General features: G+C 40.2%; 1 protein-coding gene across 1 annotated transcript in view; it reads left to right on the top strand.

Annotated features, from left to right (window-relative positions):
- Window positions 1–751: 751 nt before the first annotated feature.
- The window catches only part of lmln (leishmanolysin-like (metallopeptidase M8 family)), a 37,465-nt gene continuing 10,695 nt past the window's right edge, over window positions 752–27,521 (top strand). The window contains exons 1-12 of the mRNA XM_039755379.1: window positions 752–925; window positions 14,698–14,795; window positions 14,873–14,903; window positions 15,049–15,131; window positions 15,900–16,017; window positions 17,437–17,615; window positions 17,917–18,022; window positions 22,914–23,008; window positions 23,988–24,105; window positions 24,418–24,525; window positions 25,946–26,022; window positions 26,566–26,676. Of these exons, the coding sequence (XP_039611313.1) occupies window positions 797–925; window positions 14,698–14,795; window positions 14,873–14,903; window positions 15,049–15,131; window positions 15,900–16,017; window positions 17,437–17,615; window positions 17,917–18,022; window positions 22,914–23,008; window positions 23,988–24,105; window positions 24,418–24,525; window positions 25,946–26,022; window positions 26,566–26,676 (1,253 nt within the window). The 5' untranslated portion in view covers window positions 752–796. The remainder of the gene's footprint in view (window positions 926–14,697; window positions 14,796–14,872; window positions 14,904–15,048; window positions 15,132–15,899; window positions 16,018–17,436; window positions 17,616–17,916; window positions 18,023–22,913; window positions 23,009–23,987; window positions 24,106–24,417; window positions 24,526–25,945; window positions 26,023–26,565; window positions 26,677–27,521) is intronic.

Here is a 27,521-nt window from a genome sequence, read left to right as displayed (position 1 = left end):
CAAGGCTCGCAAACAGCAGTTTTAGATAATTTGCACATGTTTGAGAGAACTGAAAAATGTTAATGTGAGTATGTATGTGTGTGTGTGTTTTGGAGTGTTAAGTGTGTGTTAAGTATGTTGGATTTAGTTATTGTTCACTTTTTTAATGTATATTTGATTTTATGGTACAGTGGTGTTTTTTGCAAATGTTCAATTGTTGAAAATGTTCAAATTTTATGCACTTTATATGCAACAGCAGTATTTGCACTCTAAACATTTTTTTATTTATGCACAGTATATGCAACAGCAGTATTTGCACTGTAAACCTTTTTTATTTATATAAAGTGTGAGTGAATTTAAACTGTATGGCTATGCTGTGGTTCCTTTGCGTGCGTGCGTGCGTGCGGGGGGCCTCCATGTCCATTTTGCTTGGGGCCCCCAAATTCCTTCAAACGGCCCTGGTATAAGGTGCCCACTTCAATTTGAAATAAAACATTGTCAAAATAATTTCAGCACAATTTCGGCATGACAGTGTCAGCGCAGGCCAGGCGAACTCTATAGGCGCTTTAACAATAAATGCGACTACAGTCTGATCCGCGGCTTTGCTCCACTCGCTTACGTCACTTACTTGCACAGCTTTGTGGGCGGAGACTGTAACCTAGGGAATGCCTGGTGCCCGGGGCGTTGAAAGACAGGACGTTGTAACCAATCCGCTACGTCACTTCCAGAGCACGTCGGGCCAGAGGCGGGATCCTCTTTGACGTGACGTCGCTCTGTCAGGGCGTTTGGCAGGTCGCCGGCTCGACGATGGTTGCGGATGATGGCGACGAGATTGAGCTCCTGCAAAATAGTCTTTGGATTATTTCGTCATTTGTATCTTTTTGTAGTTGCCTGTCACGTTTCTCACTGTCATCTTTGTAGGCATCGTGTCCCGACTGCTTCTGAGGTGAGTGAAATGGGAAGGCGGTAATACGTCGTTCAATGGGCAGTTACTGTATAGTGTTGGTAGTCTTTGTTGTGTTTTTAAAGCGTTTCATTAATTATCATTTTAGTCAAGCATTAAAACGTTTTCCATATTCATTCATTTATCTATGTGATGCACAATAAACGTGGGGTTTGTAATATGTTAATGATATATTTAAAAAGATACTGTGTCCAGTTTACCAGTTGATATTGCATTTTGCTCGCTGTTTCAGCAGTCAGTCATGGTCATTATCTATTTATCTCCGTAGAAACGAAATCATTGTATTCAATGTGTCAAGTATTTGTTTGCGGTCTGAATTTCTACAAATAGTGCTTTTAAGTCTGGGTGTCATCGCTAAAACCCCTTTAAAGTAACTTATGCGTATTAAGGCGGAACGGAGGAGGTGGAAAGGAAGTTGAAAAAACAGAAAAACTTTGGAAGATAGAGAATTGACGATAAATACGAAGAAGAAAGAACTTTTGAAGTTTCATTTTCATCAGGATTCAAATGTTAACCCGTAGGGATAGCCACTGAAAAGACTGGATACGTTTAAATTGTTGGGATCAGTGGTAGCCCAAGATGGAGAATTACATGCGGAGACAACCTACAGAGTGCAATGTGACTGGAATAATTAGAAGAAGGGATCAGGAGTATTGTGTGATCAAAGAATTAAGGCAGAGGTTAAAGGTAAATTTATTAATACAGTGCTAAGATCAGCAAGGTTGTGTGAGTTTTAAAGGGAGCACAGCAGGAGTAGAAGTTGGATGTGGCAGAAATGAGAATGTTGAGATGGATGTGTAAAGTTACAATAAAGGACAGAATAAAAAATGAGACCATCGGAGGTACAACACAATTGGTACAGATATCAAAGAAAGTACAGGAAAGTAGGTTGAAGTGGTATAGGCAGGACTGGTGTGGTGATGAGGGGATACAATGGTAATGTGGGCAGAAGAGTGATGGAAATGGACGTACGGGGAAGAGAAAGCGAAAGGCTGATCAGTTTCATTGACCCCCACATAGATGTGGGAAAAGATAAAAGATGAAGAAGAATACCATTAAGTCTTAGTGTAGGTCATGAAATGACACTTCTGCTATTAAAACGGGGTCTCAGAACTGTGCATGAGAAACTACACGTAATAAGTCCGGTCCGTAATCATCTGCTTCTTTTGGCTACTCCCGCCATAGCATATCATCTTATTCCATACCTTCTTGTCCTCTGCAAGACAGGTTTCTCCAACAGAGGTGAGAGCTATCGGGCAATGTACCACAGCCTCACTATTTGGTTACATTTATAGAACCGTATAATTGCAACCTGCACAATCCAGTTCTGTGTCGTTCATAAACGTATTTAACCAACTTTTTTAATTCAAAATTTCTTTCATTTTCTAACCCACTTAATCCAGACCAGGGTCGCAGTTGGGGTGCTGTAGCCTATTCCAGTCAGCACAGGGGCAGACCCCGAATAAGGTGCCAGTCCAGGGTAAACACACACCAAACACAAACTGGGGCCTGGAAGAAAACCCACAGAGACATGAGGAGAACATGCAAATCGTTTACAGAGTCACAAAAATACAAAGCTTTCTGTGCTACCACATTTGTGGCACAAGAACAGGGCCGTGGAGTCGGAGTCGGAGACAATTTTGGGTACCTGGAGTCGGAGTCGGCAAAAAGTTAACCGACTCTGACTCCTACTAAATTTAAATGGGAATTAAAAAAGTAAGTTGAAATGTCCCAATTCACAAGCAGTCATAATGAACTACTTCTCTGCTGTAAGAATAAAGCCCAATGCATGCAGTGCATAATGTTACCACAAAACGAACATGTCAAGTAACCATGAAGCATGCTTTTCATTGACTGTATGCGTCACTATATGGGATGTAATGCACAGGTAAGGTGCGGCACCGCTTTCCATTGTGTCGTGTTCCACTGTTACAGGGAACTGTGAACCTAGCCTATAGCCCCCCATACATTTACAGATGCACTGCCGATTTTTCGGCCGTTCAACGAGTCATCACGCATCAAACGCCTGAAAAATCATCTGGTGTGTTCTCAGCTCCGTCGGCTCCCTTCGCTGCGCGCCAGTGAAGGGGCGAGCCGAGAACACAGATCCCCCTACCTGTCTCCAGCAGAGGCTCGTTCTGCTGATCAGCTGATCTGTCCCCCCTGGCCATTGAACCTTACTCTTATTCGATGTTAATGTTGATTTATTTTGTTTTATAATTGTGTCTTTCATTTTTCTGTTCTTTAATATGTAAAGCACTTTGAGCTACTGTTTGTATGAAAATGTGCTATATAAATAAATGTTGTTGTTGTTGTGGTGAGTGACACAATGCACTAACCTTCCGGCTGGCTGACAGAGGAGACAGCCACTGCAGCAGACAGAGGCATCACATTACTTTGGATGGGGACGGTGGTCGAGATTTTCGGCAAGCTGGATCTGCCCGTCCATGTGGACACCGCAATCGCGCCGCCAATCAATTGTGTTTGTCTTTAATCTGGCATTATAGTAGAGTGTTGGCTTCCTAGCCAGTAGTTCTGTGGTGAAATGACATGTATGTTGCCTTCCTTTCCTTCAATGGATGTAGAAAATATATTAGCATAGTATATACATACAGAGGAGTCGGAAGATTTAGAAACTGAGGAGTCGGAGCATTTATCTACCGACTCCACAGCCCTGCACAAGAAGGTTAGAAAACTTGACCTGGGTCACACATTTACTCACTTGTTGAGTCCTTACAATTCAATTTCATAATTATCTGAGGTGTCCACAGGCTTAAAGTGTGGTGGCTCTAGCTTTGGCCTTTAAATCTTAAAGCTGCCAGTTCAATCCCAACCACTGTGTGACTACTAACCTGTCTGTGCACAGGTCCTCGAACAAAAATGGAAAAAACAATTATCGCACTGTAGAGAAGCTGCATAGCTCTTGAGATCATTATAAAAAAAGTGTTATATTTAAACAGATTTTACTATTGTATTGATTAACTGTGTAATGACACCAGATATGCTTGGACAGCAAATATGCCTTGAAATCAAATTTAAAAAAAACATCTTTAATCACTTTATCATTTCACTTTCGTATAATGTCTTACACTATACACTTACAATGGGCAGGGTTGTAAAACACTTAATGTTTGATTTAATAATATTAATGCGTTTTCAACCACTATAGCACATCGCAAACTGGAAGCATTGCACCAAACATAATTAACAAAATGCTTTAAATTAGGTTGAAGAACAATTGGAATGGTGATGTTGTGCAGCAGACTGCCCCAGTGATCTTACCAACCTGCCAGACTACTAAGGTCCTCTGATGCCAGCTTTCTCTCTTAGTGAGCACTTGTACAGCTGTATGGCTTCTACGTATTAGGGAGTCTTTCTCCTGGTCTTTCCATGAAGCTCCACTGATGAAGCAATTCAAAAATAATTTAAAGCCGTGCATTTTGGTGCACTTGACTGCATTTTTATTTATGGTAATTCAATCATGTTGTTATTTCAGGATCTTCTCGTCATCATCATTAAAGTACCACTCTTTTTTATATACTTAAGTACATTTTGGCCTACACTGAAACATAATTCAAGTTTCTGTATTTAACATTTTTTGACAGTTTCCTGCTTTGCTGTAAAAGTGCATTATGTAAAGCTTGATGAATATCTGCTTACAGTAAAGAAAAAATTAGGAAATAAAAGTTGTGTCTCTTGTTATAATTCCACAAGGCAGACATTTTCTAAACAAGCAGAACAATCTTAATCACCAGATATTTGATAAGTCAATTCAATCTTAAAATAAAACTGATAAGATTTATAATGTAAATATTAACAAATCGCACTTGCTTAGATTTTAGTTTTTTTGCAGTGTATATGGCTTCATTGATCTTCCCTTCAATAATTTGCAGTCCTCCAGGAGAAGAGGAGCAGCGCCAATATCATTATTGGTTGAATAATCAATACAGTGACAGAAACGAAACAGAAAATCAATAATTCACTTACACTTAGATTTAGCTGACACTTCTATCCAAAGGCTCTTAAAAATATCAAGTATTAGGGGGCTTTGACCCCTGCTGTCTTCGCTCGCTAACCCCCGGGCTGGCACTAGCCACTTTCCAGTTCAGCCGCCCGCGTACGGGGATGCGTATGTACAATTTAAGCAGATTGTTATTTTCATGGGAATTGTTACATATGCATAATAGAACTAACTATTTTATATTACAGTGAGTAATTAACCATATTAAAAAATAGTAAAACGGAATAATTTAAAAGTAAATTATGTTTCATGTTGCGTTAAGAGTTATTTGTTGCGTAATACGATTTTGTTCTGTTTGGCTTTGAAGTTAACATGCAAATACTTTTTAAACTTACACTTTTACTGTAAAACTTCAGTAAAAAAACAATTTTTTGAATTCAATTTTCGTTAATATCTCATTGAATATTGATTCCGTATTTGGACTTGCATCATGACAACGCAATGTATAACCTCCCATGAGTGAATATCATTTCTTTCCCTCTATCTCAAAATAAAACTGTTAAGATTTTTACTGTAAATATAAGCAAATCGCACTTGCTTAGATTTAAATTTTTTGCAGTGTATATGGCTTCATTGATCTTCCCTTCAATAATCTGTAATCCTCCAGGAGAAAAGGAGCAGCGCCATACCATACCATGAGGCCAGGTAGCAATATCATTATTGGTTGAATAATCAGTACAGTGACAAAAATGAAACAGAAAATCAATAATTCACTTACACTTAGATTTAGCTGACACTTCTATCCAAAGGCTCTTAAAAATATCAAGTACTAGGGGGCTTTGACCCCTGCTGTCTTCGCTCGCTAGCCCCCGGGCTGGCACTACGCACTAGCCACTTTCCAGTTCAGCCGCTCACGTATGGGGATGCGGATGTACAATTTAGACAGATTGTTATTTTCATGGGAATTGTCACATATGCATAATAGAACTAACTATTTTATATTACAGTGAGTAATTAACCATATTAAAAAATAGTAAAACGTAATAATTTAAAAGTAAATTATGTTTCATGTTGCGTTAAGAGTTACTTGTTGCGTAATACGATTTCGTTCTGTTTGGCTTTGAAGTTAACATGCAAATACTTTTTAAACTTACACTTTTACTGTAAAACTTCAGTAAAAAACATTTTTTTTAAATTAGATTTTTGTCAATATCGCATTGAAGTTTAAATTCTGTGTTTGGACTTGCATCATGACAACGCAATGTATAACTGCCCGTGAGTGAATATCGTTTCTTTCCCTCTATTAAATAATGTTTGGCTCAGAGATTTGTTAATTGTCTTTGCAAAAGCTATTCTAACGGGAAACTGTTAATGTTTTAATACGAATGGCAAATCAAGATCTCCTTTGGTGTCTAATGTTATCCCCTGAAGATGGACTACATTACCTTTCTTGGAAACATCCTTCTTTCAACGCTAATTCGGGCAGTGGAAGATCGTACGGTTGTAGATATTCTTCGTGATATTTGTAAGTTGATGTTTCCATCTTCCGCACCATCACCACCAACTGTTTCAGCTCAGTCTATTGATACACATTTAGCCAATTTTTGCGTTATTTCGTTTGACTTCATCGTTTCTCGGTGCTGGGATTGCCCATGTACTCATTTCTTCTGTTGATAACCTTTCGGGATGAAATTCTTCAATAAGATTTGGATATAATAAGTCTTCTTTTATTGGAAACTTAAAATAAGGAAAACGTAAACATTTATAAGAGCTAAGAGTGTAGGAACTGTGTCTGACAAAAGCATTCATACTAATGAGAGGTAAGAGGGCCGTGGGCATGGCTAAATATGGTTGAGAGGAGGGCTTGACTTGTAAAAATCTCATGGCCAAAGTCTTATCTCACGGGACTTGAAATTATCTCTTTGAAAAAAGGCTCATCTCAGGATTTCCTTTTATAATAGAGAGATATAAAGATGGTCATTTATATATTCTTACATTTAGAGTTGTGACACATTAAGTTGAAAGTTTAAATTTGTATAATCATGAATTCAAGAAAGAGATTGACATAAAAATGTAGTATTGGAGGTGATTTTTCAACAAAACATTGTGGTAACAGTTTCGCATTGGCAGAAAATTGTGCTTATTTGTGGCTTGTTGTAATGTTATGTCATAGGCACGCACAGTTTCATTTGTTGTTAATTTTAATTCTGTGCTAATACCTCAATATTCGAGCGTTAGAATATTAGAAGAATGTTTCACAGAAACAGGCCATTAAGCCCTTCATAGCTCATCAATCCTTTCCACCTTTCTAAAGAAAATATCACGACTTGCCATGATTTCATGGTTCATTTCATCAGTCCTTATCCCTGTAACCGTCGTCCACGCAGAAAGGTGATCAACATTGGAGATGCAGAACAAAAGATGATTGTCCAATGCGTGACCAAAAATCTGGGTCTTGATTCTGTCATTTTGTTTTTTAAATGTAGGGCCGTAATAAAATCCAGCTATTTACAGCGTGCTCAGTCACCGTTAAATTGGAAGTGACCAGTTTATCAGGTGTTGATTCAATTTGTGCTTCAGTGAACAGAAAGTAGAGAGTAGGTTTTTTTTTTTTTGTATTTAAGAAAGAAGAAATCTTCATTGACTTTCACTGTATTACTTTTACATTGGATAAACCTCCAATGTTGGAAACCATCAGGTGGTTTTAGAAATTGGGGAGTTCAAAAGTAAATATACAGCACAGCATGTTGAAAAATGATCACAATAATACATATTGACTGTGACAATGCGGGTTCGCTGTATGCTCCCTCGCACCGTCGGTAATGTTAACGATGAGCACGGCAGTGCGGCACAACAAATGGAGCAAGGGGATAGTGTAAAAAGGGTCAAGTGCTTTTATTACAAAGAACAACAAAACAATGTCCAAATTAAATAAAGTGCAGTGCTTTGAAAAAATCTTCAATAAATAAATGATCCATTAAAACCAGGGCTGTGGAGTCGGAGTCGAGGAGTCGGAGACAATTTTTGGTACCTGGAGTCGGAGTCGGCAAAAAGTTAACCGACTCCGACTCCTACTAAATTTAAATGGGATTAAAAAAAGTAAGTTGAAATGTCCCAATTCACAAACAGTCATAATGAACTACTTCTCTGCTGTAAGAATAAAGCCCAATGCATGCAGTGCATAATGTTACCACAAAACGAACATGTCAAGTAACCATGAAGCATGCTTTTCATTGACTGTATGCGTCACTATATGGGATGTAATGCACAGGTAAGGTGCGGCACCGCTTTCCATTGTGTCGTGTTCCACTGTTACAGGGAACTGTGAACCTAGCCTAAAGCCCCCCATACATTTACAGATGCACTGCCGATTTTTCGGCCGTCAACGAGTCATCACGCGTCAAACGCCTGAAAAATCATCTGGTGTGTTCTCAGCTCCGTCGGCTCCCCTTCGCTATGCACTAGTGAAGGGGGCCGAAGAGCCGAGAACACCGATCTCCCTACCTGTCTCCAGCAGAGGCTCGTTGTGCTGATCAGCTGGCCGGTGAGTGACACTGGCCAGTAGTTCTGTGGTGAAATGACATGTATGTTGCCTTCCTTTCCTTCAATGGATGTAGAAAATATATTAGCATAGTATATACATACAGTGGAGTCGGAGTCGGAAGATTTAGAAACTGAGGAGTCGGAGTCAGAGCATTTATCTACCGACTCCACAGCCCTGATTTAAAACAGTTGTGAAGTGTAGGTTAAAAATTTAATGACTAGAAAAAAAAGAATCCTTTAAAACAATGAGGTTAAAATAAATCTGGAAGCAGTCCCTTTAAAAATCCAAAGCCCGGTGTCTTTTACCTGGCGGCTCCCCTGCTTCTCCCATCGGGCTTCTCAACAGGGGAGTTGCCCTTCCTGCAGCTGGCCTTCTCTGGAGTCTTCCCGATCCCTGGCTTCGGTTGCACTGTCCAGACCGAGACTTGGCTTTTCACCCAGCGGCCAGGACGCTCACGTTGGGGCTTCTACTTCCAAGCCTTCTGACTCCCGCTGCCTTCTTGGCCTTATGCGGTCAGCGGTCACTCCCGTTCCGTCATAAAATGCTCAGCGGGAGCGACCACTTCCAACTGTCCTAGGTGTTGACCAAACACCCCTGCTAGGGCTCAACTGTCCAGCTGCCTGCGAGCGAGTCTTCACTCGCTTCACTGTCTCTCCTCCTTGCTGCTTCCCGCTTTCCTGCAACCTCCGGCTCTTTCCCTTCTTTCCTTCCCAGCCGCCTCGTGCTACTCTTAATAAAAGGGGACGTGATTCACCTGTGGCAGTCAGCGGCTCCCGGGAACAATTACAGATGCGGGCCGTCTCTCACCTGTGCACTTAGGTGAGAAACGGCCACATCACTAGCTCCCCAGGAAACCCGCTTCAGCCACACAACTCATTAAGCCGCGAGTGCAATGAGTATTTATTTAAAACTGGCCTTTTTGATGGGAGCTGTGGACCTGTTATACCATATTGACATAAGCTCTCTAAACTGCTTAATCCACTTTTGGGTCATGGGTCACAGCCTATCACAGCAGCGCTGGGCACAAGACAGGAAACAACTATGGACAGAGTGCCAGTCCATCACAGGGCACAGACACACAAATGAAACCACATTTTTCCCATTAAGACCAATTGAGAGCCGCTAGCTAAAATAAGCTTGGCAGGAAAACCGATGCAGTTTAGATGCCAGTTAACCTGACCGACACTTTTTTGGGATGAGAAACAGAAACTCAAACATGATAACAAATGCTATGTTCATATGTAGAGATTTGAAAGAAAAGGGGAAAAAATCCAGTCAGCTGGGTGCTGAAATAAATAAACCTCCAAATTTTCTAAGGCCAAAAGACTATTTGGCCACCTACATACATGTGTTACTAACAGGATACTCTTGTGGATCTTTCTTTCTTTATCTTCCCAACACTGCAGGTGCCATCAGTAGACTTTGGCAAGGTGGTAATGATGCATTAGCTTCACCACCGAGTACTGGGAAAACTGACTCCCTATGGGGTCTGCTGCCAGATCAACCACACGGAATGGGCATGATAGGGCTAAGAAGGTCATAAAATCAAGACGGCCATTGAATGGAACTGTTTCTTTTTGAAATTAAGAGACCCTAGTTTAGAGATTGTCAGGGATGCCAGGGGCAACGACACGGCCGGGACGCCATGAGGGACCAGATGTGGGTCTACGCCCACCCTGGATCACGTGGGGGCCGCCTTCCTGGTTGCTTTGGGGGCCATGGGTTGAGGGCATGGAAGCCCTACCCTGTAGGGGCCCGTGGTCACCGCCAGGAGGCACCCCAATGCCTTGGGGACCTGTTACCTCCGCACTTCTGCCACACCAGGAAGTGCTGGGGGGAAGAATTAAAAGGGCGCCCGGAGAGCTGCCGGGAGAACAGCCGGCACTTCCACCACGCTGGGGCGTGGCCAACGAGGGAGTGTCAGGAACCACCTGGAGCTCATCCGGGAGAATATAAAAGGGGCCGTCTCCCTTCATTCAAGGCTGGAGTCGGGTGGAAGGAGGACGAGGCAGAAGAGGTGTGGAGGCGGCCCGAGAAGAAGGCATTTGTGGCCAGGACTGTGATTATTGGGGTTTGTGCACTTTATTGAACTGGGTCTGAGTGACCAAATCATTGTAAATAGCTGTAAATAAACGTGTGGTGGTTTGATAAACAACATGTCCGCCTGTCTGTGTCCGGGTTGGCTCCACAAGGTCCACTAAGTCAACATTCAGGATACATTAGCTGGATTCTGTCTTTTTTCCGGCTTGGGAGCACCTTGGACTGAAATCTGTCAAGGCCAGGTATAGGGTGGCCCTGTCAGTCCAGCTTAGCATGCGTCCACTAAAGCCATCAGCAGGACAAGCGGATGAAGAGAGAGTGACGTAACTTGATTTTTTTTTTTGCATCTTGCTTGGAGTTTTCTGTGTTTATGTGGCATGTAATTTGTGTTTTCTTTTGTCTCTGCTGTATTATTTAATACTTTTGAAATTGTATTTGTGATTTGAAAGTGCATTTTCTAAGAATAAGTTTGTAGCACTAGGGTGTTGTACCATGTTAGCCGCTATGAATGTGGTGAGAAGTCAAGCAAAATGACACCTTTTATTGGCTAACTAAAAAGATTACAATTTTTTATTTCGCCTTATACAATTTCTCGTATTAGGAATTTGTTAGTTTCTGCATAACCCTTGGGGTCAGAGCGCAGGGTTAGCCATTGTACAGCACCCCTGGAGCAATTAAAGGTTAAGGGCCTTGGATCTCTTTTGGCAGTGACGAGGATTCAAACCGGCAACCTTCGGGATAACAGCACAGATCTTTAGCCTCATTGCCACCACTTCGCAGGCTGAGGAAGGGGCCAGAGTTGCCTCGAAAGCTTCATATTGTAATCTTTTTAGTTGGCCAATAAAAGGTGTCATTTTGCTTGATTTCTCACTATAAGAATAAGTTGAAATGTAACAACAACAACATTTATTTCTATAGCACATTTTCATACAAGCAGTAGCTCAAAGTGCTTTACATATTAAAGAATAGAAAAATGAAAGACACAATAAGAAAACGAAATAAATCAACATTAATTAACATTGAATAAGGTTCAATGGCCAGGGGGGACAGAAAAAACAAAAAAACTCCAGACGGCTGGAGAAAAAATAAAATCTGTAGGGATTCCAGACCATGAGACCACCTGACCAGTCCCCTCTGGGCATTCTACCTAACATAAATGAAACAGTCCTCTTTGGATTTAGGGTTCTCACGGAAGGACTTGATGATGATGGTCACGTAGACTTCTGCCTTTTAATCCATCCATCATTGTTGGAGCATCATGAAGCTTTGAGTAGGTGGTGGTGGCGCAGGCCACCGCCACAAAGAAACCGGAAAAAGAAACAGAAAAGAGAGTAGGGGTCAGTACCGATTTTAGAGCCACCATGAATAGTTATTTTGAGGAAATTGAACATCAGGATTAAGTTAAATTAAGATTAAAATGAAGTTATAAAAAGGCCATGTTAAAGTAATGTGTTTTCAGCCGTGTTTTAAACTGCTCTACTGTATCAGCCTGATGAATTCCTATTGGCAGGCTATTCCAGATTTTAGGTGCATAGCAGCAGAAGGCCGCCCGCCTCACCACTTCTTTTAAGTTTTGTTCTTGGAATTCTAAGAGGGCCATGAAATCCAAGGATTGTCTCTATGCAGCCACTCACCTTATTCTTTGAGGTCTTTTAATTTATTGTTCAAAGACACTGTAGTAACTTGGTAAGTGACATTTTAGGATTGAAATTAGGTGTTGGGTAAGAGCATTGATTTTAGACATTAATGCATAGGAATTAACCCTTCCGGCCCTGGATTTTCTGTTTTTATGGGAAAAATGATTTTGTAAGATACAACAAGTACAACATTTATTTATATATCACATTTTCACACAAATAATGTAGCTCAAAGTGCTTTACATGATGAAGAAAAGAGAAATAAAAAACAAAGTAAGAATTAAAATAAGACCACACCAATTCACACAGAATAAGAGTAAGGTCTGATTGCCAGGGAGGACAGAAAAAACAAAAAAATACTCCAGACAGCTGGAGAGAAAAAATTAAAATCTGCAGGGGGTCCCAGACCATGAGACCGTCCAGTCCCCCCCTGGGCATTCTACATAAATGAAACAGTCCTCTCTGTATTTAGGGTTCTCATGGAAGAACTTGATGATGATGGTCATGTAGACTTCTGACTTTTAATCCCATCACTGTAGGACATCACGGTGCTTTGATTAGGTGGTGGTGGCGCAGGTCGTCACCAGAGAAAACCAGGAAAAGAAACAGAAGAGAGAGTAGGGGTCAGTACGGATTTTAGAGCCACCATGAATAGTTATGATAATAAATTGAATATACAGAGCATCAGGATTAAATTAAAATGAAGTAATGAGAAGGCCATGTTAAAGTAATGTGTTTTCAGCAGTTTTTTTAAAGTGCTCCACTGTATTAACCTGGCAAATTCCTATTGGCAGGCCATTCCAGATTTTAGGTACATAACAGCAGAAGGCCGTCCGCCTCACCATTTCTTTTAAGTTTTGCTCTTGGAATTCTAAGCAGACACTCATTTGAGGATCGAAGGTTACGATTTGGTGTGTAAGGTGTCAGACATTCTGATATATAAGATGGACCGAGATTATTGAAGGCTTTGTAAACCATAAGCAGTATTTTAAAGTCAATCCTGAATGACACAGGCAACCAGTGTAGTGACATCAAAACTGGAGAAATGTGTTCGGATTTTCTTTTCCTAGTTAGGATTCCATCAGCTGCATTCTGCACTCTTTGCAAACAATTTATATCATTTTTGGGTAGTCCTAAGAGGAGTGCGTTAAAGTAATTTAGTCGGCTGAAAAAAAAAGCGTGAACTAATTTCTCAGCATCTTTTAATGATATAAGAAGTCTAACTTTTGCTATGTTTCTTAAGAGAAAAAATGCTGTCCTAGTGGTCTGATTAATAAGCGATTTAACATTCAGGTCACAGTCAACAGTTATCCCTAAGTTCTTTACCGCCGTCTTGACTTTTAATCCTAATGCATCAAGTTTATTTCTAATAATCTCATTGTCTCCATTATTGCCAATCACTAAAATTTCTGTTTTCTCTTTATTTAGCTTGAGAAAATTACTATTCATCCAATTAGAAACACAAGTAAAACATTGTGTTAGTAAAAGAACAGCGTCGGGGTCATCAGGTGCTATAGATAAATACAGCTGTGTGTCATCAGCATAGCTGTGGTAGCTCACGTTGTGCCCCAAGACAATCTGACCTAACGGAAGCATGTAAATCGAAAAGAGCAGTGCACCCAGGCTAGAGCCTTGTGGAACACCATATAGGATATTGTGTGTCTTTTGAGTTGTAATTACCACAACTAACAAAGAATTTTCTACCTGCCAGGTAGGATTCAAACCAATTTAAGACCCTGCCAGAGAGGCCCACCCATTGACTAAGGCGATTTCTAAGAATGTTGTGATCAATGGTGTCAAATACGGCACTCAGATCTAAAAGGATGAGAACAGATAAATGGCCTCTGTCTGCATTTACCCACAAGTCATTTACTACTTTAAAATTTAAAAATACTTTAAAAATACTGAAATTTATCAAGAATAGCAGGTTTATTGAGGTGATCATTTAAGTGCATAATGACTGCCTTCTCCAGAATTTTACTTAAGAAAGGCAGGTTAGAGATGGGTCTAACATTTTCAAGAGCCGAGGGGTCGAGATTATGTTTCTTAAGTAGGGGTTTAACTATAGCAGCCTTAAGACAGTCTGGGAAGACCCCCGTATCTAATGATGAGTTTACTATGTCAAGAATGATATTGTGCCTTTGGAGTGTCTAGGAAGCTCAAAAATGAAAAAACAAAAAAATTATCACTATTATACAATAGCTGCCAATATTTCAATCTTCTTGAGGAAATAAAGCTGAAAGTGGTCTGCACAGTCTGGAAGCGTCCATTTTCACTTCCGTGTTTAGCGAACTGTATGCCAGTCTCTCCAGTCTGCACTAATAGTAGCAGGCTTGGTTCCAACGAGTTTTACAAAAACAACGGCATATTAATGTACTAGTAATAGGATGTCAGGGTCGAAAGGGTTAAGTTGGTGTACTCTTAACATTTAGTGGTTTTTTGCAGTTTTAGCACAGGGCCCTTATCTTTTTAAAGAACTTGTCCTTCGTATGTGATTCATTGTATTTTTTTATTTTATTTTTTGTATTCTTCTTTCTTAAACAGTTTTGTATTTTTTTTCTTTGAAACTTAGGTAGTTTATGGAGTTCACCTGGAATCGGATCGAATAGTCAAGAGAAGTACTGATCAACAGTTAAGGATTAAAGTTGTCTATGATGCAAGTATAGATAAGTAAGTAGAAATTAAAATGAATTTGGTAATAAAAAACAATAGCCTGTAGTTCTTATCTCCAACTTTCTTTTTTGCAGTTTGGATCCAGATAAAAAAGAACTAGTTAAGGTAAGCAGAGGTATTTCTTAGTTCATGCAACTATAATATTTAGTTAATCTCTTTAGTTAAAGCTTTCCAGTCCTAAAGCAATAATATAATACCACCTATGCATTATTTAAAACAATAATTTGATTTTTTTTCTCCTTCTTCAAAGGACAAGCTTTTTCCACGAGCCATTGACTATTTGCAAAAAGCTTTTCAAGTTCGTAAGCATGCTGGTCCCATTCTACTTGCCAGGTATATTTCCATATGGAAAGCATGAAAAATTAAAATTAGCATGAAAACAGAAGTTTTTGGTCAAGTATGACTGGAAGTGGTTGTGTGTGTTTCTTGCAGTAAACTGGCATCCCTTCCAAATTTGGTTCCTGCTTTGTTTCAAACATTGCCAGGTTTGGCACTGGCTAAGTGAAGCAGGCAAGCAGTTTAGTAAATACTGTGTAATTCAGTTAATTTCTAAAAGATATTGCCATAAACAAGACAAAAAGAACCATGTTTGGGGAAGCCTCCCGTATATTGTTCCTGGCTGCAGAAATGGATATTAATAATGCACAGATGCGTACAGACTGCAGTCCACAACAGCACTGGCTCAACAGCCAGAAAATGGCGGCTTTAAAGGAGACCAGAGGAAGTGATGTCATCGGTGAGGCTGGAACTGGAAGTGGTGTCATTTGTCCCAGAACCAGAAGTGATGCCATCAGTGGCCCTGGAACTGGAAGTGGCATCATTGATGCCAGAACAGGAAGTGATGTCATCAGGGCCAGGCAGGAATTCCCGTAACTGTTCTGCAGACAAGTGAAAGAAAAAGTTAGTGCACTCTGCCACCCCTGGTCTGGCATGGAATTACTCTCATTCAGGCCCTTTAGCTGCCTCCCATGTGCATATGTGAGACAATATTTATTACAAGTACAATATTGATTATTTCCCAAAGTCCAACAAAGACCATTTTATTTGTAATGCTATTTTTGTCCCTAATATTTTCTGCATTTTTTAATTATTTTAATGCAGACAATGTGCTACTAATCTGTATCTGAGGAAGAAAGATGATCCTCACAGATATTGCCAGGGTGCTTGTGCTGAAAACACTTATTGCGGACCAATTGTTGTACCAAAGGAACATCTACAGGTCAGTTTAAACATATTTTAACAGCTCGTTTGTTTATCAGGCATGTTTACAACTTACTGATTTAATACAATTAATGACAGTGAGATTCTCATTTATGCATTCAATAATAAATTACATTTACTTGGAATACTAATTAAAAATCTTCTTTCGACTGCTCACATTAGGGGTTGCCACAGTTGATCATCTTTTTCTATAGCTTCCTGTCCTCTGTATCTTGCTCTGTTAATGTTAAATTAGTTAAATTGATGTTAATGTTAAATTAATGTATATTGGCAGAGTTTCTTTGCAGTCGAATTTCATAAAGCACTCTACTCAGTTGATCGAGCTGCCCTGTGGGACATCCTGAGGGTTCGCGGGATCCCCTCGAGGTTGCTGGATATCATGGCCGGCCTGTACACTGGTACTGTGAGTCCTGTGCAGAGTGGAGGCAGGACCGCTGCATTTTTCCCAGTTGATTCTGGGGTTCGTCAGGGGTGTGTTCTGCTCCTACTCTGTTCAATGCTTGTATGGACTGGGTGTTGGGCAAGGTCGTGGGGTCCAGTGGCTGTGGGGCATCTGTTTGTGAGGAAAGATTCACAGATCTTGACATTGCTGACAATGCTGTGATCTTCGTGGAGTCAATGGAAGCTCTGATCGGGGCACTCGAGAGACTGAGTGAGGGGTCTGAGTGTCTGGGCTTGTGAGTGTCCTGATAAAAACCAAAGATCAGGCCTTTTAATGGCCTCTTGGGCATGGCCATCAGCAGTTTGTCTGTTTGCAGAGAGAGTGTCAACCTCGTCGAGAGGTTTACTTACCATGGCAGTGACATTCATGACTCTGGTGACTCTTCATATGAAGTCAGTAGACAGATTAGGATGGGGGAGTCATGAGGTCGCTGGAAAAGGGGTGTGTTGCGCTCCCGATATCTGCAAAAGGACGAAGGTCCAAGTCTTTAGAGTCCTGGTGCTTCCTATCTTGCTCTATGGTTGCAAGACATGGACGCTATCCAGTGACCTGAGACAAAGACTGAACACCATCAATACTGTGTCTCTTCGGAGAATCCTTGGGTACTGCTGGTTTGACTTTGTGTTGCTCATGGAGCCCCGGATGAGGCACATGACCTGCATTGTGAGGGAACGTCAGTTACGGCACTACGGCCATGTGGCGCTCGTAAGATCCTCATTGTTGGGGACCCGAGTGGCTGGACCAGCCCAAGTGGTCGCCCATGTAACACATGGCTGCAGCAAATAGAGGGTCATTTCCGGAGGGTGGGACTGGACCGCGTGTCTGCCTGGGGGGTTACCAACTGGGATCCCGAGTTGTTTCGTCATGTAGTGGGTGCAGCAACTCACTGTACCAGTGCATGCTGCCCAACTTGACTTGACTTGATACTATTATAAAAATGATACAGCTGAGGAATGCACATTTTTTGTTTTCCAGCAATGTATGGTGTGTGCCGATAATGGAAAGTACTGGGGGCCAAGAGGTCAACCGGATGGTGTAGGCATTTTGGATGCTGACTTTGTACTGTATGTGAGTGGCATAACAACAGAAAGGTGTGGACAAGAAAATATTGTGGCTTATGCTGCTTACTGTCAACTGGAAGGTACATTAGACAGGTATGGAATAGTAGTGGAAGAATCTGAAAAGCCAGTCTGTTTAGTAGTATTCAAGCTGATGATTTTGATAAAATAATACAAATATGAACTTGCAAACTGCATTAAAAGTAACATTAGTTTATTAATAATAAAATTGTATGCCTTAACTCAGAAACTGCACATTTTTGGAAAATGGCAATCAGATTTTTTTTTTTAATGTGTTCATTTTTTTTTTGAGGAGTCTATTCTGTTAAGAAGTTACAAAATAATCTTTCTTATGTTATATATCTTATGTTTGTTATTTTCTGTTCTCTTTAAATAGACCAGTTGCAGGATATGCCAATCTTTGCCCAAATATGATTTCTACTCAGACTCAGGAATTTATAGGCATGTTATCCACAGTGAAACATGAAATTATCCATGCATTGGTAAGAAAACTAAAGTGTTGCAGAACGTATGTATCAAAAGTTTCCCTAGCACACTTGAACAGTATAATAATGTTTGTATTAAAAGATTACTTTGAGAATGTCATTGAACTCATGGAAATGCTTGCTTAAAGCTGTGTTATGATGGATTTCTATGTGAATTAACATGTGCTTTAATTAACAAGTCAAAATGCTCGTATCTCAAATCAATTTTCCCCATTGAAATTAATTGAAATGAGATTAGCTTGTGCCAGCCCCAAAAAACCACCCCAATTTTTTGTTAAATGTTTTCAACATAAGAAAAATTGTATTTATAATGAACAAATATTATATACAAACAAAATAAAACGTAATACATAATAGAGAATCTAAAGAAATAAACAGATGTTGGCGGAGCCGATTAGCATATTGTAATGTTTTTTCTTTCACTTCACTTTTGCTTAACTTAATTTTCTTCTTCACTATTTTTTTTTTCTTTTTTGCCACGCTTTCGTCACTTTCATTCGTAGGGCGTTTCAATAGAAACCTGTCCAAGGAGCTTTGTTTCTTCCTCCCCTTTTAGGATGTTTCTGAAATGAGTTTCATTAAATAGCACCGCTGCACGACCAGTTGCAACTTTTTCAGGTTGTTTATTTTCAATAAAGTCAGAAACTTTTTCCCACATTGCCAACACTTCTTTTCTCTAACTTGAAGAGATAACCTCTTCCGCCTCTGGCTCCTCTGCGGTACCAATCTCCTGCAGAACCTCGGTATGTTGCTGCGTCTGTAGTCAACTCCTCTGTCGTCAGTTCCTCGGAATGTGCGCCGACAAGCTCTTTGATGGCTCGTACTTCGAATTTTGGCTCGTAACGCATGGCAGAAAATCGACCTAGTGACGACTCGTATCTCAACAAACTATGTTGGGGCACTCGTATCTCAAGGATTTCAAATAATCCTTAATTGACTTTCATTTCTTGATTTCATGTTATACCATTACTCATTTTTCCCATTGGGATAACAAAGAGATAAATGTTTGTACAAACTTCTTGATAGGGCAGTTTTGATTTAAAGTGTATTTTGATTGCCATTTTGAAGTTTCCATTCCAAACTCATTCTGAATAACCAAAATCAGTATATCACTGTCAAGGAGCCAGACAAATTCAAATTATTTTTCAGAATTTATGCCTGAATATTGCTTGAGGCAGAATAATATTTTAAGCTGTCGTCTAATTATAGTGTTCAGCTGAACCAATATGATCAGTCAGTGCAGTTATTCATGTGGCCTTGCCATCTGCTACCTGTATGTCACTAGATATGTGTATGTGTGTGTGAGAGAGACAGTGAAGTTAATCTCTTATGATGAAAATTGCTTTTGGATGCTCAAAAAATGGTGTGGAGGAGCACCATTGTGAATTAAGGCTACGTCAGACCACTACATGTTTGTTTATAAGCACTCTAGCCATGTAAGCCCAAGCTGTAAAAAGCCCAGGGTCCTAGAAACTATTGAAATTGTCAGGAAGAAACTGAAATGTAGAGATGTCAAGTAATTTAAAGGAACTACTCTGGGCATCTCTGTCTTAGGAGGATTCGTTTTGCCGATGTGCTCGCATCACTTGTGCGATAGTGTTGGGAGGAAAAGTAAAAGGGGATACCATTTTGCCGATGTTGGCGGCTAAGCGACAATGTCTTTCTTCAGAAGTCTCATTTTGCCGACGTGCTCGCCTCGCTTGTGCATTAGCGGTGGGAGGGAACGTAAAATGGATACCATTTTGCCGATGTTAGTGGCTATGCGACTTTGTCTTTCTTCTGAGGTTTCATTTTGCCAACATGCTTGTCTCGCTTGTGTTATTAGCAGATAAGAGAGTTTCTGTTTCCTCAGAGTTGGAGCCCTTACCCCGACTCCACCTCTCACTTTTGGGCCGGACAGATACACACATACTTCCACGCATAGACATTTCTATATAGGATACATTACTCTCCATTTTCGCCCTTTGTTTTCAATCCCCATAAACAGAGCCTGTTAAAAACACTCTCCAGGGCATATTATTTTTTAAAACGCTTTCTCAATGTTACAGTGTGGATGGGTGAAAACAAAGTTTTGAAAAAGCAGAATGTAATGACACTCTGATTTCTCCAAGCTTATTACGTGGCAGTTCCCCGATTGGATCCTGCTCATTACTTTTCCTTAGCCGCTCTGCGTGCCTTATACTCGTGCATTACATTTAATAACAAGTCCACCTTTTGCTGTCGTCCATGTGTAAAAATAAGCTGCAAATGAATGCCTAGCATGGACGACACCTCCTCTTCCTGTTTCTGCTGATGCTCATGCCATGTGTAGGTGAACAACTATGTCATATGCATTTTCGATGTTTTTAGTGTGGGCGAAGAAGATCATTTTGTAAAACAATGTGAAAATATCATTGTGGGCTGAGATGATTTTTGTTTAAAAATAGACTTTTTAAATGAAAATGTAGTAGTGTGGATGTAGCCTTAGTTGATTTGCTGTCTGTAAAGGTGCAACTCCTTTAATAGAGTACTAAGATTATATTTAAAATTTGTGCTCTTTTCCTGACATAACTGCTTTGTTGTGGAAAGATTACTGGGCTGGATTGGTTTGTCATTATCTCAAGATTTATTGAACAGAAAGTACAGAACTGGATAGCTAGGTGATAGCATGGGGAAAGGCCTTCAAGCTTGTGCAAATGGTTTTGCAGTACTGATTAAAGCCTCATAAAAACTATGAAGAATGGAAGGCACTAATGATATTGCTTATGTCCTCTCTTGAATTGAGAGTAATTCATGATCGAAAACCTACCAAAATTTCTGAATTAAGGCAGTTCTACAGGGAACAGTGGGCTAAAATTCCTCCAGAGTGATCAGAGTGATATTGAATTATAAGAAACTAGCCAACCTGCGGCGTACCATACGCCGCATAATCAGGCCGTTTTTTTAATGATTTTTAAGCACAGGGAGAAAATTAACATTTGAAAAATCGGTAATGTAATAAATCAGCAAGAAAAGCAACATTGTAACAAAGCACGGAACGAACCAACACGCAATCGTCCGTGACTGAAAACTGGCGGACAGCCATCGCGCCTTCTCTTGCCAGATGGAAGTGCACAGCGCTCAGGCGCGAAGTGTGGAATTGGAGGAGAGGAGAAGGACGTCTATTCAGCTCCCTCCGTCATGCTAGTCTGCTGATTTCTCGTTCAGTATGCACTGACTGCTCATGTGCCCACCTCCAACTCGTCACTTGAGTCGTTGTCATCTTTGCACAGTCCAGAAGCACCTGTGACTCACATAGACGTTTCATTGCTCTGTGCGGTTTTGGCGCTTTTCTATATATAATCCACCAAGACACCCGACCACAGTAGTAGCAAGGTGGGAGGGGGGTGTGTACAAAGGGTAGGGACGTAACCAGTGGGAGCGTATGAGTCGCACTTAGTGGGAATTCCACGGTTTGCAGCCCGAATGGGGTTCAACGGCCTACCCACGCCTCTCTGCGCCGGGTATACACATGCTGAATCTCATCTTATTGATGGTTGAACACTTCTGGAAAGACACGGTTGTCTAAAAAGGGAGGGTTTGAGGATACAACAGAAAGTGAATAAAAAGATGGAACTCTGGAGAGAGCAACATATAATTGTCCATGAGTGAAGAAGACGCATGTTTGTCGCGGATGCGAATTGCTGTATGTAGCGTGTAAAACAGTTTGCTATGGTCACGTGGTCGTGCGTCATAACCGAAAACTCGTTTTTTAAAGACTGCTTACTTCATTGTGTTCTAACCTCAGTTGTAAAGGATTGGTTTAAGGATCCCATGGGATACCCCTCGCAAACCGTTTTACACGCTGCATATGGCGACTCACCTCCGCAAGAAACATGCCTCTATGAACAGTCACGGTGGCTCGAAGGTATATGAGGCCTCTACGACAGACGAATATAAATTACGTCATTCTTTCTGTGTCGTCGCGTTCGAGTTGGTGGGCGTGGCTCTGCGAGTTGTCGTCGTATCCAATGGTCTTGGAGTTGGTGGGCATGGCTCCTCCCTGCGTGCGCCATAGGTGTCTTACTTGTCTGCGGCTTAGTGAATCCACGCCCCTTCCGGCGTGCTTTCCATGGGTGTCTTGCCTTAGTGAATTATATATATACAGTATACTTACTATGCACTGTTATCTATTATAAAAAAAAATCTTGCGACGATATGAGACTTTTTTTTTGCGACAAGATGTGATCTTTTGAAGAGAGACAGAGAGACTCTTTCACTTCTCACGACAGGGACCAGTCACGTCATAGTTACAACAACTGAATATTCTGGTGCTGTACAGGCTTTTAAACATTCGACGCACCGCACAAAATGCAGATCACGTGGCATGGCAGCATCAGCAGCAAGCCAGCAGCTGATTGAGCAAAGTGGAGGTAAAAAAATAAACAACTGTTACTTGTTTCCCAATGTATCACCGTTTAAGAGTGGTTTCGGAGGCGCGACCGCGTCTCCTAGGGGTGCGTTCATCCCCCCTTTTCACAACGGTGCGGAGCGCAGGTGGGGGGAGGGGATGGCGAATGAAGCCAGCACGGGGCAAAGCCCCCTTAGTATATTATAAATTAATTTGCCGATTGTATTGTGCTGTTGTGTTCATTATATGTTTATAATCATATACATATCAAAATTGGCAAGGTAGAAAATTGCTTGTTTTTTCCTTTCAAGTTTATAGCAATTTTTAGTTGTGGATTAATAGCAGGAAACACTAACACTTGAAAACTAAATTTACGAACCCATTTTCTAACAATAAATAAATTGCAATCATGCACCATGTAAGCTATGCAACAGTGATATGATGTGAATATCTAAGTTACTTTCCCCATTTATTGTTGTTTTTGATTCATAATTTTAAAATCTGATCTTATGATTCCAGGGTTTCTCTGCTGGTCTTTTTGCTTTTTATCACAGTAATGATGGAAAGCCTTTAACTCGGAGAAATGCCAATGGATTGCCACCATTTAACGAAAGGTATTTTAAAATGCATTTAGATAGATAATACTTTATTTGTTCCAAGGGGAAATTTAGTTTATAAAGAATTTTTAAAAATATAAAAATTATAGTTTTGCGGTGGGCTGGCACCCTGCCTGGGGTTTGTTCCTGCCTTGCGCCCAGTGCTGGCTAGGATTGGCTCCAGCAGACCCCTGTGACCCTGTGTTAAGATATAGCGGGCTGGAGACTGACTGACTGACTAAAAATTATAGTAGACTCATGCTACTGTATGACAATCATTTTTCTTTTGCCACAAAGTTCACATTGGCACCAACAACTTATATCTGTATCTAGTGGTAATTATTCCTACAAAAGTTCTGATTATTTTTTCCAAACACAAATAAATATTTAGTCTTTATATACAATGCTATTTATGGAGTGTCCTCACAAAGTTTTTAATTATTTAAGGGGGCGTACAGTGCAAATTGCAATAAAAACAGCACTGGATATGTTTTAAAGTCATCAGGACAGTAAAACAATAGTACCATTTTTTTTTTAAATAATACTTTTTAATATATGCTACTACTCACTTTTTAGGTGTTCCCAACCTTTTAAGTATAACTGAAAGAATTTTAGTGGCTGTGGAAAGAAATTGCTCATCCTAGAATATTTTACTAGTGAATATCTTACAAGGCATGTGGAACGTCTCACTTTTGCTGAAGTTCACATAAGGAATTAAATGACAAAAATACTAAACACAGAACTGATGTTGTTCGGTAATTATTATCTAGAATTGTTTTCTATGTTCTGTGTATATTCATCAGGTTGCTAGATAGTTGAGACTGGTTAACAAGTCAACTGTCTTTATCCAGATTGAAAGAAACAAATGCATTAATGGTATGTTTGAAATCAAATGTGGGAAATTAATTGATAAAGAACTTTTATATATAATAAATACAAATTGATGCTTAGATTTTTTATTTTAATACTTAAAGTTTATGGTGTTTTTCTTTTTCAGTCTAGGATTATATCAATGGAGTGACAAAGTAGTACGCAGTGCTACAAGACTCTGGGATGTCAGTGGTAACAAGAGATTGCGTCATGATGTGTACCTTCTTGTAACTCCACATGTTGTTGTAAGTCTTGTAAATTTGTATGATAGGGCAGTGCAATAAACATTCATCTTTTATTTCAGGGTTGCTGTTTTTGAGGAAATATTTGTGAATTAACCTCTGAAAATAAAGTGCAAAATGTGATTTTTTTTTTTTAATATTTCTTTTTTTTTTTTTATATGTTAATGCTTTAAGCCTGGAGGATTTCTTGTATATTAACTCTAGTAGTACTGTACTATGCCTTTCTTATATTAACTAAATTAATATAATTAATTTATATTAATAAATTTTGTGGGACCACATATTAAGGTACGGTTTTATTTACTTTCTGTTTAGGAGGAAGCTAGGAAGCATTTTGCTTGCCCTATCCTAGAGGGAATGGAACTTGAGAACCAAGGTGGAATGGGTACAGAACTTAATCACTGGGAAAAAAGATTACTTGAGGTAACCAAAATATGGTAACATTTTGTTACACATGTGATCACTACAAATGTGGAATGGGATAAAGTGAATGATTCCTGTTTTCATTCAACAAAGCTGACAGAGATGGGAGTAGATTCATAACTGGTGGCATGGATTGTGGACTATCTTATAGACAGACCTCAGGATGTGCGTCTCGGGAACTGCAGGTCTGACATTGTGGTCAGCAGCACAGGAGCGCCAAAGGGGACTGGACTTTCTCCGGTCCTGTTCAGCCAACATACATCAGAATTCCAATACAACTCGGAGTCCTGCTACGTGCAAAAGTTCTCTGACGACACTGCTATGGTGGGCTGCATCAGGAGTGGGCAGGAGGGGGAGTATAGGAACCTAATCAAGGACTTTGTTAAATGGTGCGACTCAAACCACTTACACCTGAACACCAGCAAAACTAAGGAGCTGGTGGTGGATTTTAGGAGGACCAGGCCCCTCATGGACCCCGTGATCATCAGAGGTGACTGTGCAGAGGGTACAGACCTATAAATACCTGGGAGTGCAGCTGGATGATAAATTGGACTGGACTGCCAACACTGATGCTCTGTGGAAGAGAGGACAGAGCCGACTATACTTCATTAGAAGGCTGGCATCTTTCAACATCTGCAATAAGATGCTGCAGATGTTCTATCAGACGGTTGTGGCGAGTACCCTCTTCTACGCGGTGGTGTGCTGGGGAGGCAGCATAAAGAAGATGGACGCCTCACGCCTGGACAACCTGGTGAGGAAGGCAGGCTCTATTGTAGGCATGGAGCTGGACAGTCTGACATCGGTGGCAGAGCGACGGGCGCTGAGCAGGCTCCTGTCAATCATGGAGAATCCACTGAACAGGATCATCTCCAGACAGAGGAGTAGCTTCAGAGACAGACTGCTGTCACCATCCTGCTCCACTGTCAGACTGAGGAGACTCCACACTATGCGACTCTTCAATTCCACCCGGGGGGTTAAACGTTAACATTATACAAAGTTATTGTCTGTTATACCTTCATTGTTATCACTCTTTAATTTAATATTGTTTTTTATCAGTATGCTGCTGCTGGAGTATGTGAATTTCCCATTGGGATTAATAAAGTATCTATCCGTCTATCTATCTATCTATTCTTGCTTTCCTTTAGTTTAATTCCTTCCTTCATTATTCATCCTACTATTTTCTCTTTATTTCTGTATTAAATAATATAAACGTCAAGCCACTGACTGTTGTGTAATAGCATTCACATACCAGCTTAATCTAATTTAATGTCATGGGGATCCAAACCCTATCCTGATGTATAACATTAAAAAAATGAATTTGACATTTCAATCTTATTTAACAATTACGTTTTTTCACAAATAAAAATATCACTTATGAGGATACTTAAACTTTGACTTACGGAAGCCTCCTCTTTTTCAGAATGAAGCAATGACAGGATCACATACACAGAACAGGGTATTTTCTAGAATAACACTAGCGATTATGGAGGACACTGGGTAAGTAAATGTACATTATTAAGGTGTATTTTTTATTGTTGAAATTGTTAAATTAAAAATAGGCAATAATTAAATGATTATCGGGCAACTATTCGAAGTGCTCTGAGCATGGGAAAGGCGCTATATAAATAAAATGTTTTATTATTATTATTCATGTATAAGACAAAGACACTACAAAAGAAAAATGAACAGCTTTAGTTTTTGAGGATGTTGAACCCTTTGCTTATTTTATGTTGCAAAGGTTTCCTAATAAGTTATTAATCCTTAAACTGAAATAAAGTAATATGATTAAAAAAGATAAATATACTAACTTGTATTGTTTGGCCAGGCCTTCTTATAGTAACATCAATGAGTTATTTACTGTGTGCTTTGCTTTCAATATTTTGTACATCTCCTGGAATTCTGCGTTTGCTAGAGCTCAGTTTCCTTCAAACTTCTGTTGTTGGCGATGCGTTATTTCTTTTTTAGACTCATGACTGCTGTTATAGACTACAATGTTTCTTTTTCTGCAACCAAATGGTTTGTAATTATTTATTTTTACAGATGGTACAAAGCTAATTATAGTATGGCAGAACAGCTGGATTGGGGAAGAGGAATGGGCTGTGACTTTGTAATGAAGAGCTGCAAGTTCTGGATAGATCAGCAACAACAAAAGCAAGTCATTAAACAATAAAGTTTCTTGATTTTTGGCAGTATTTGTTGATTAATGCCTTAGGTATTTGAAAATGTATTTTTAAATCCTTAACAGTATTCAGTATTTAGTTGTATTGGACAACTAAACATATATACTCAGCAAAAAAAGAAACGTCCTCTGACTTTCAACTGTTTTTACTTTCAGTAAACTTAATGTGTAAATATTTGTATGAACACTAAAAGAGTCAACAGCATAAGACATAAACTAAAAATGTTTCACAATGTGTCCCTGAATGAAGGGAGGCTCAAAATCAAAAGTACCAGTCAGTATGTGGTGTGGCCACCAGCTGCTTGAAGTACTGCAGTGCATCTCCTCCTCATGGACTGGACCAGATTTGTCAGTTCTTGCTGTGAGATGTTACCCCACTCTTCCACCAAGGCACCTGCAAGTTCCTGGACATTTCTGGGGGGAATGGCCCTAGCCCTCACCCTGCGATCCAACAGGTCCCAGACGTGCTCAATTCCTTCGACGATAAACACGAATCCGTCCATCACCCCTGGTGAGACAAAACCGTGACTCATCAGTGAAGAGCACTTTTTGCCACTCCTGTCTGGTCCAGCGAAGGTGGGTTTGTGCCCATAGGCGTTGTTGCTGGTGATGTCTGGTAAGGAGCTGCCTTACAACAGGCCTACAAGCCCTCAGTCCAGCCTCTCTCAGCCTATTGCGGACAGTCTGAGCACTGATGGAGGGATTGTGTGTTCCTGGTGTGACTCGGGCAGTTGTTGTGGCCATCCTGTACCTGTCACGCAGGTGTGATATTCGGATGTACCGATCCTGTGCAGGTGTTGTTACACGTGGTCTTCCA

Source organism: Polypterus senegalus, chromosome 6 (assembly GCF_016835505.1).
Source record: "Polypterus senegalus isolate Bchr_013 chromosome 6, ASM1683550v1, whole genome shotgun sequence".
In the NCBI taxonomy this organism is placed as follows: domain Eukaryota; kingdom Metazoa; phylum Chordata; class Cladistia; order Polypteriformes; family Polypteridae; genus Polypterus; species Polypterus senegalus.
The sequence above is the reverse complement of the archived record's forward strand: the minus strand, read 5'-3'. Positions and strand labels throughout refer to the sequence as shown.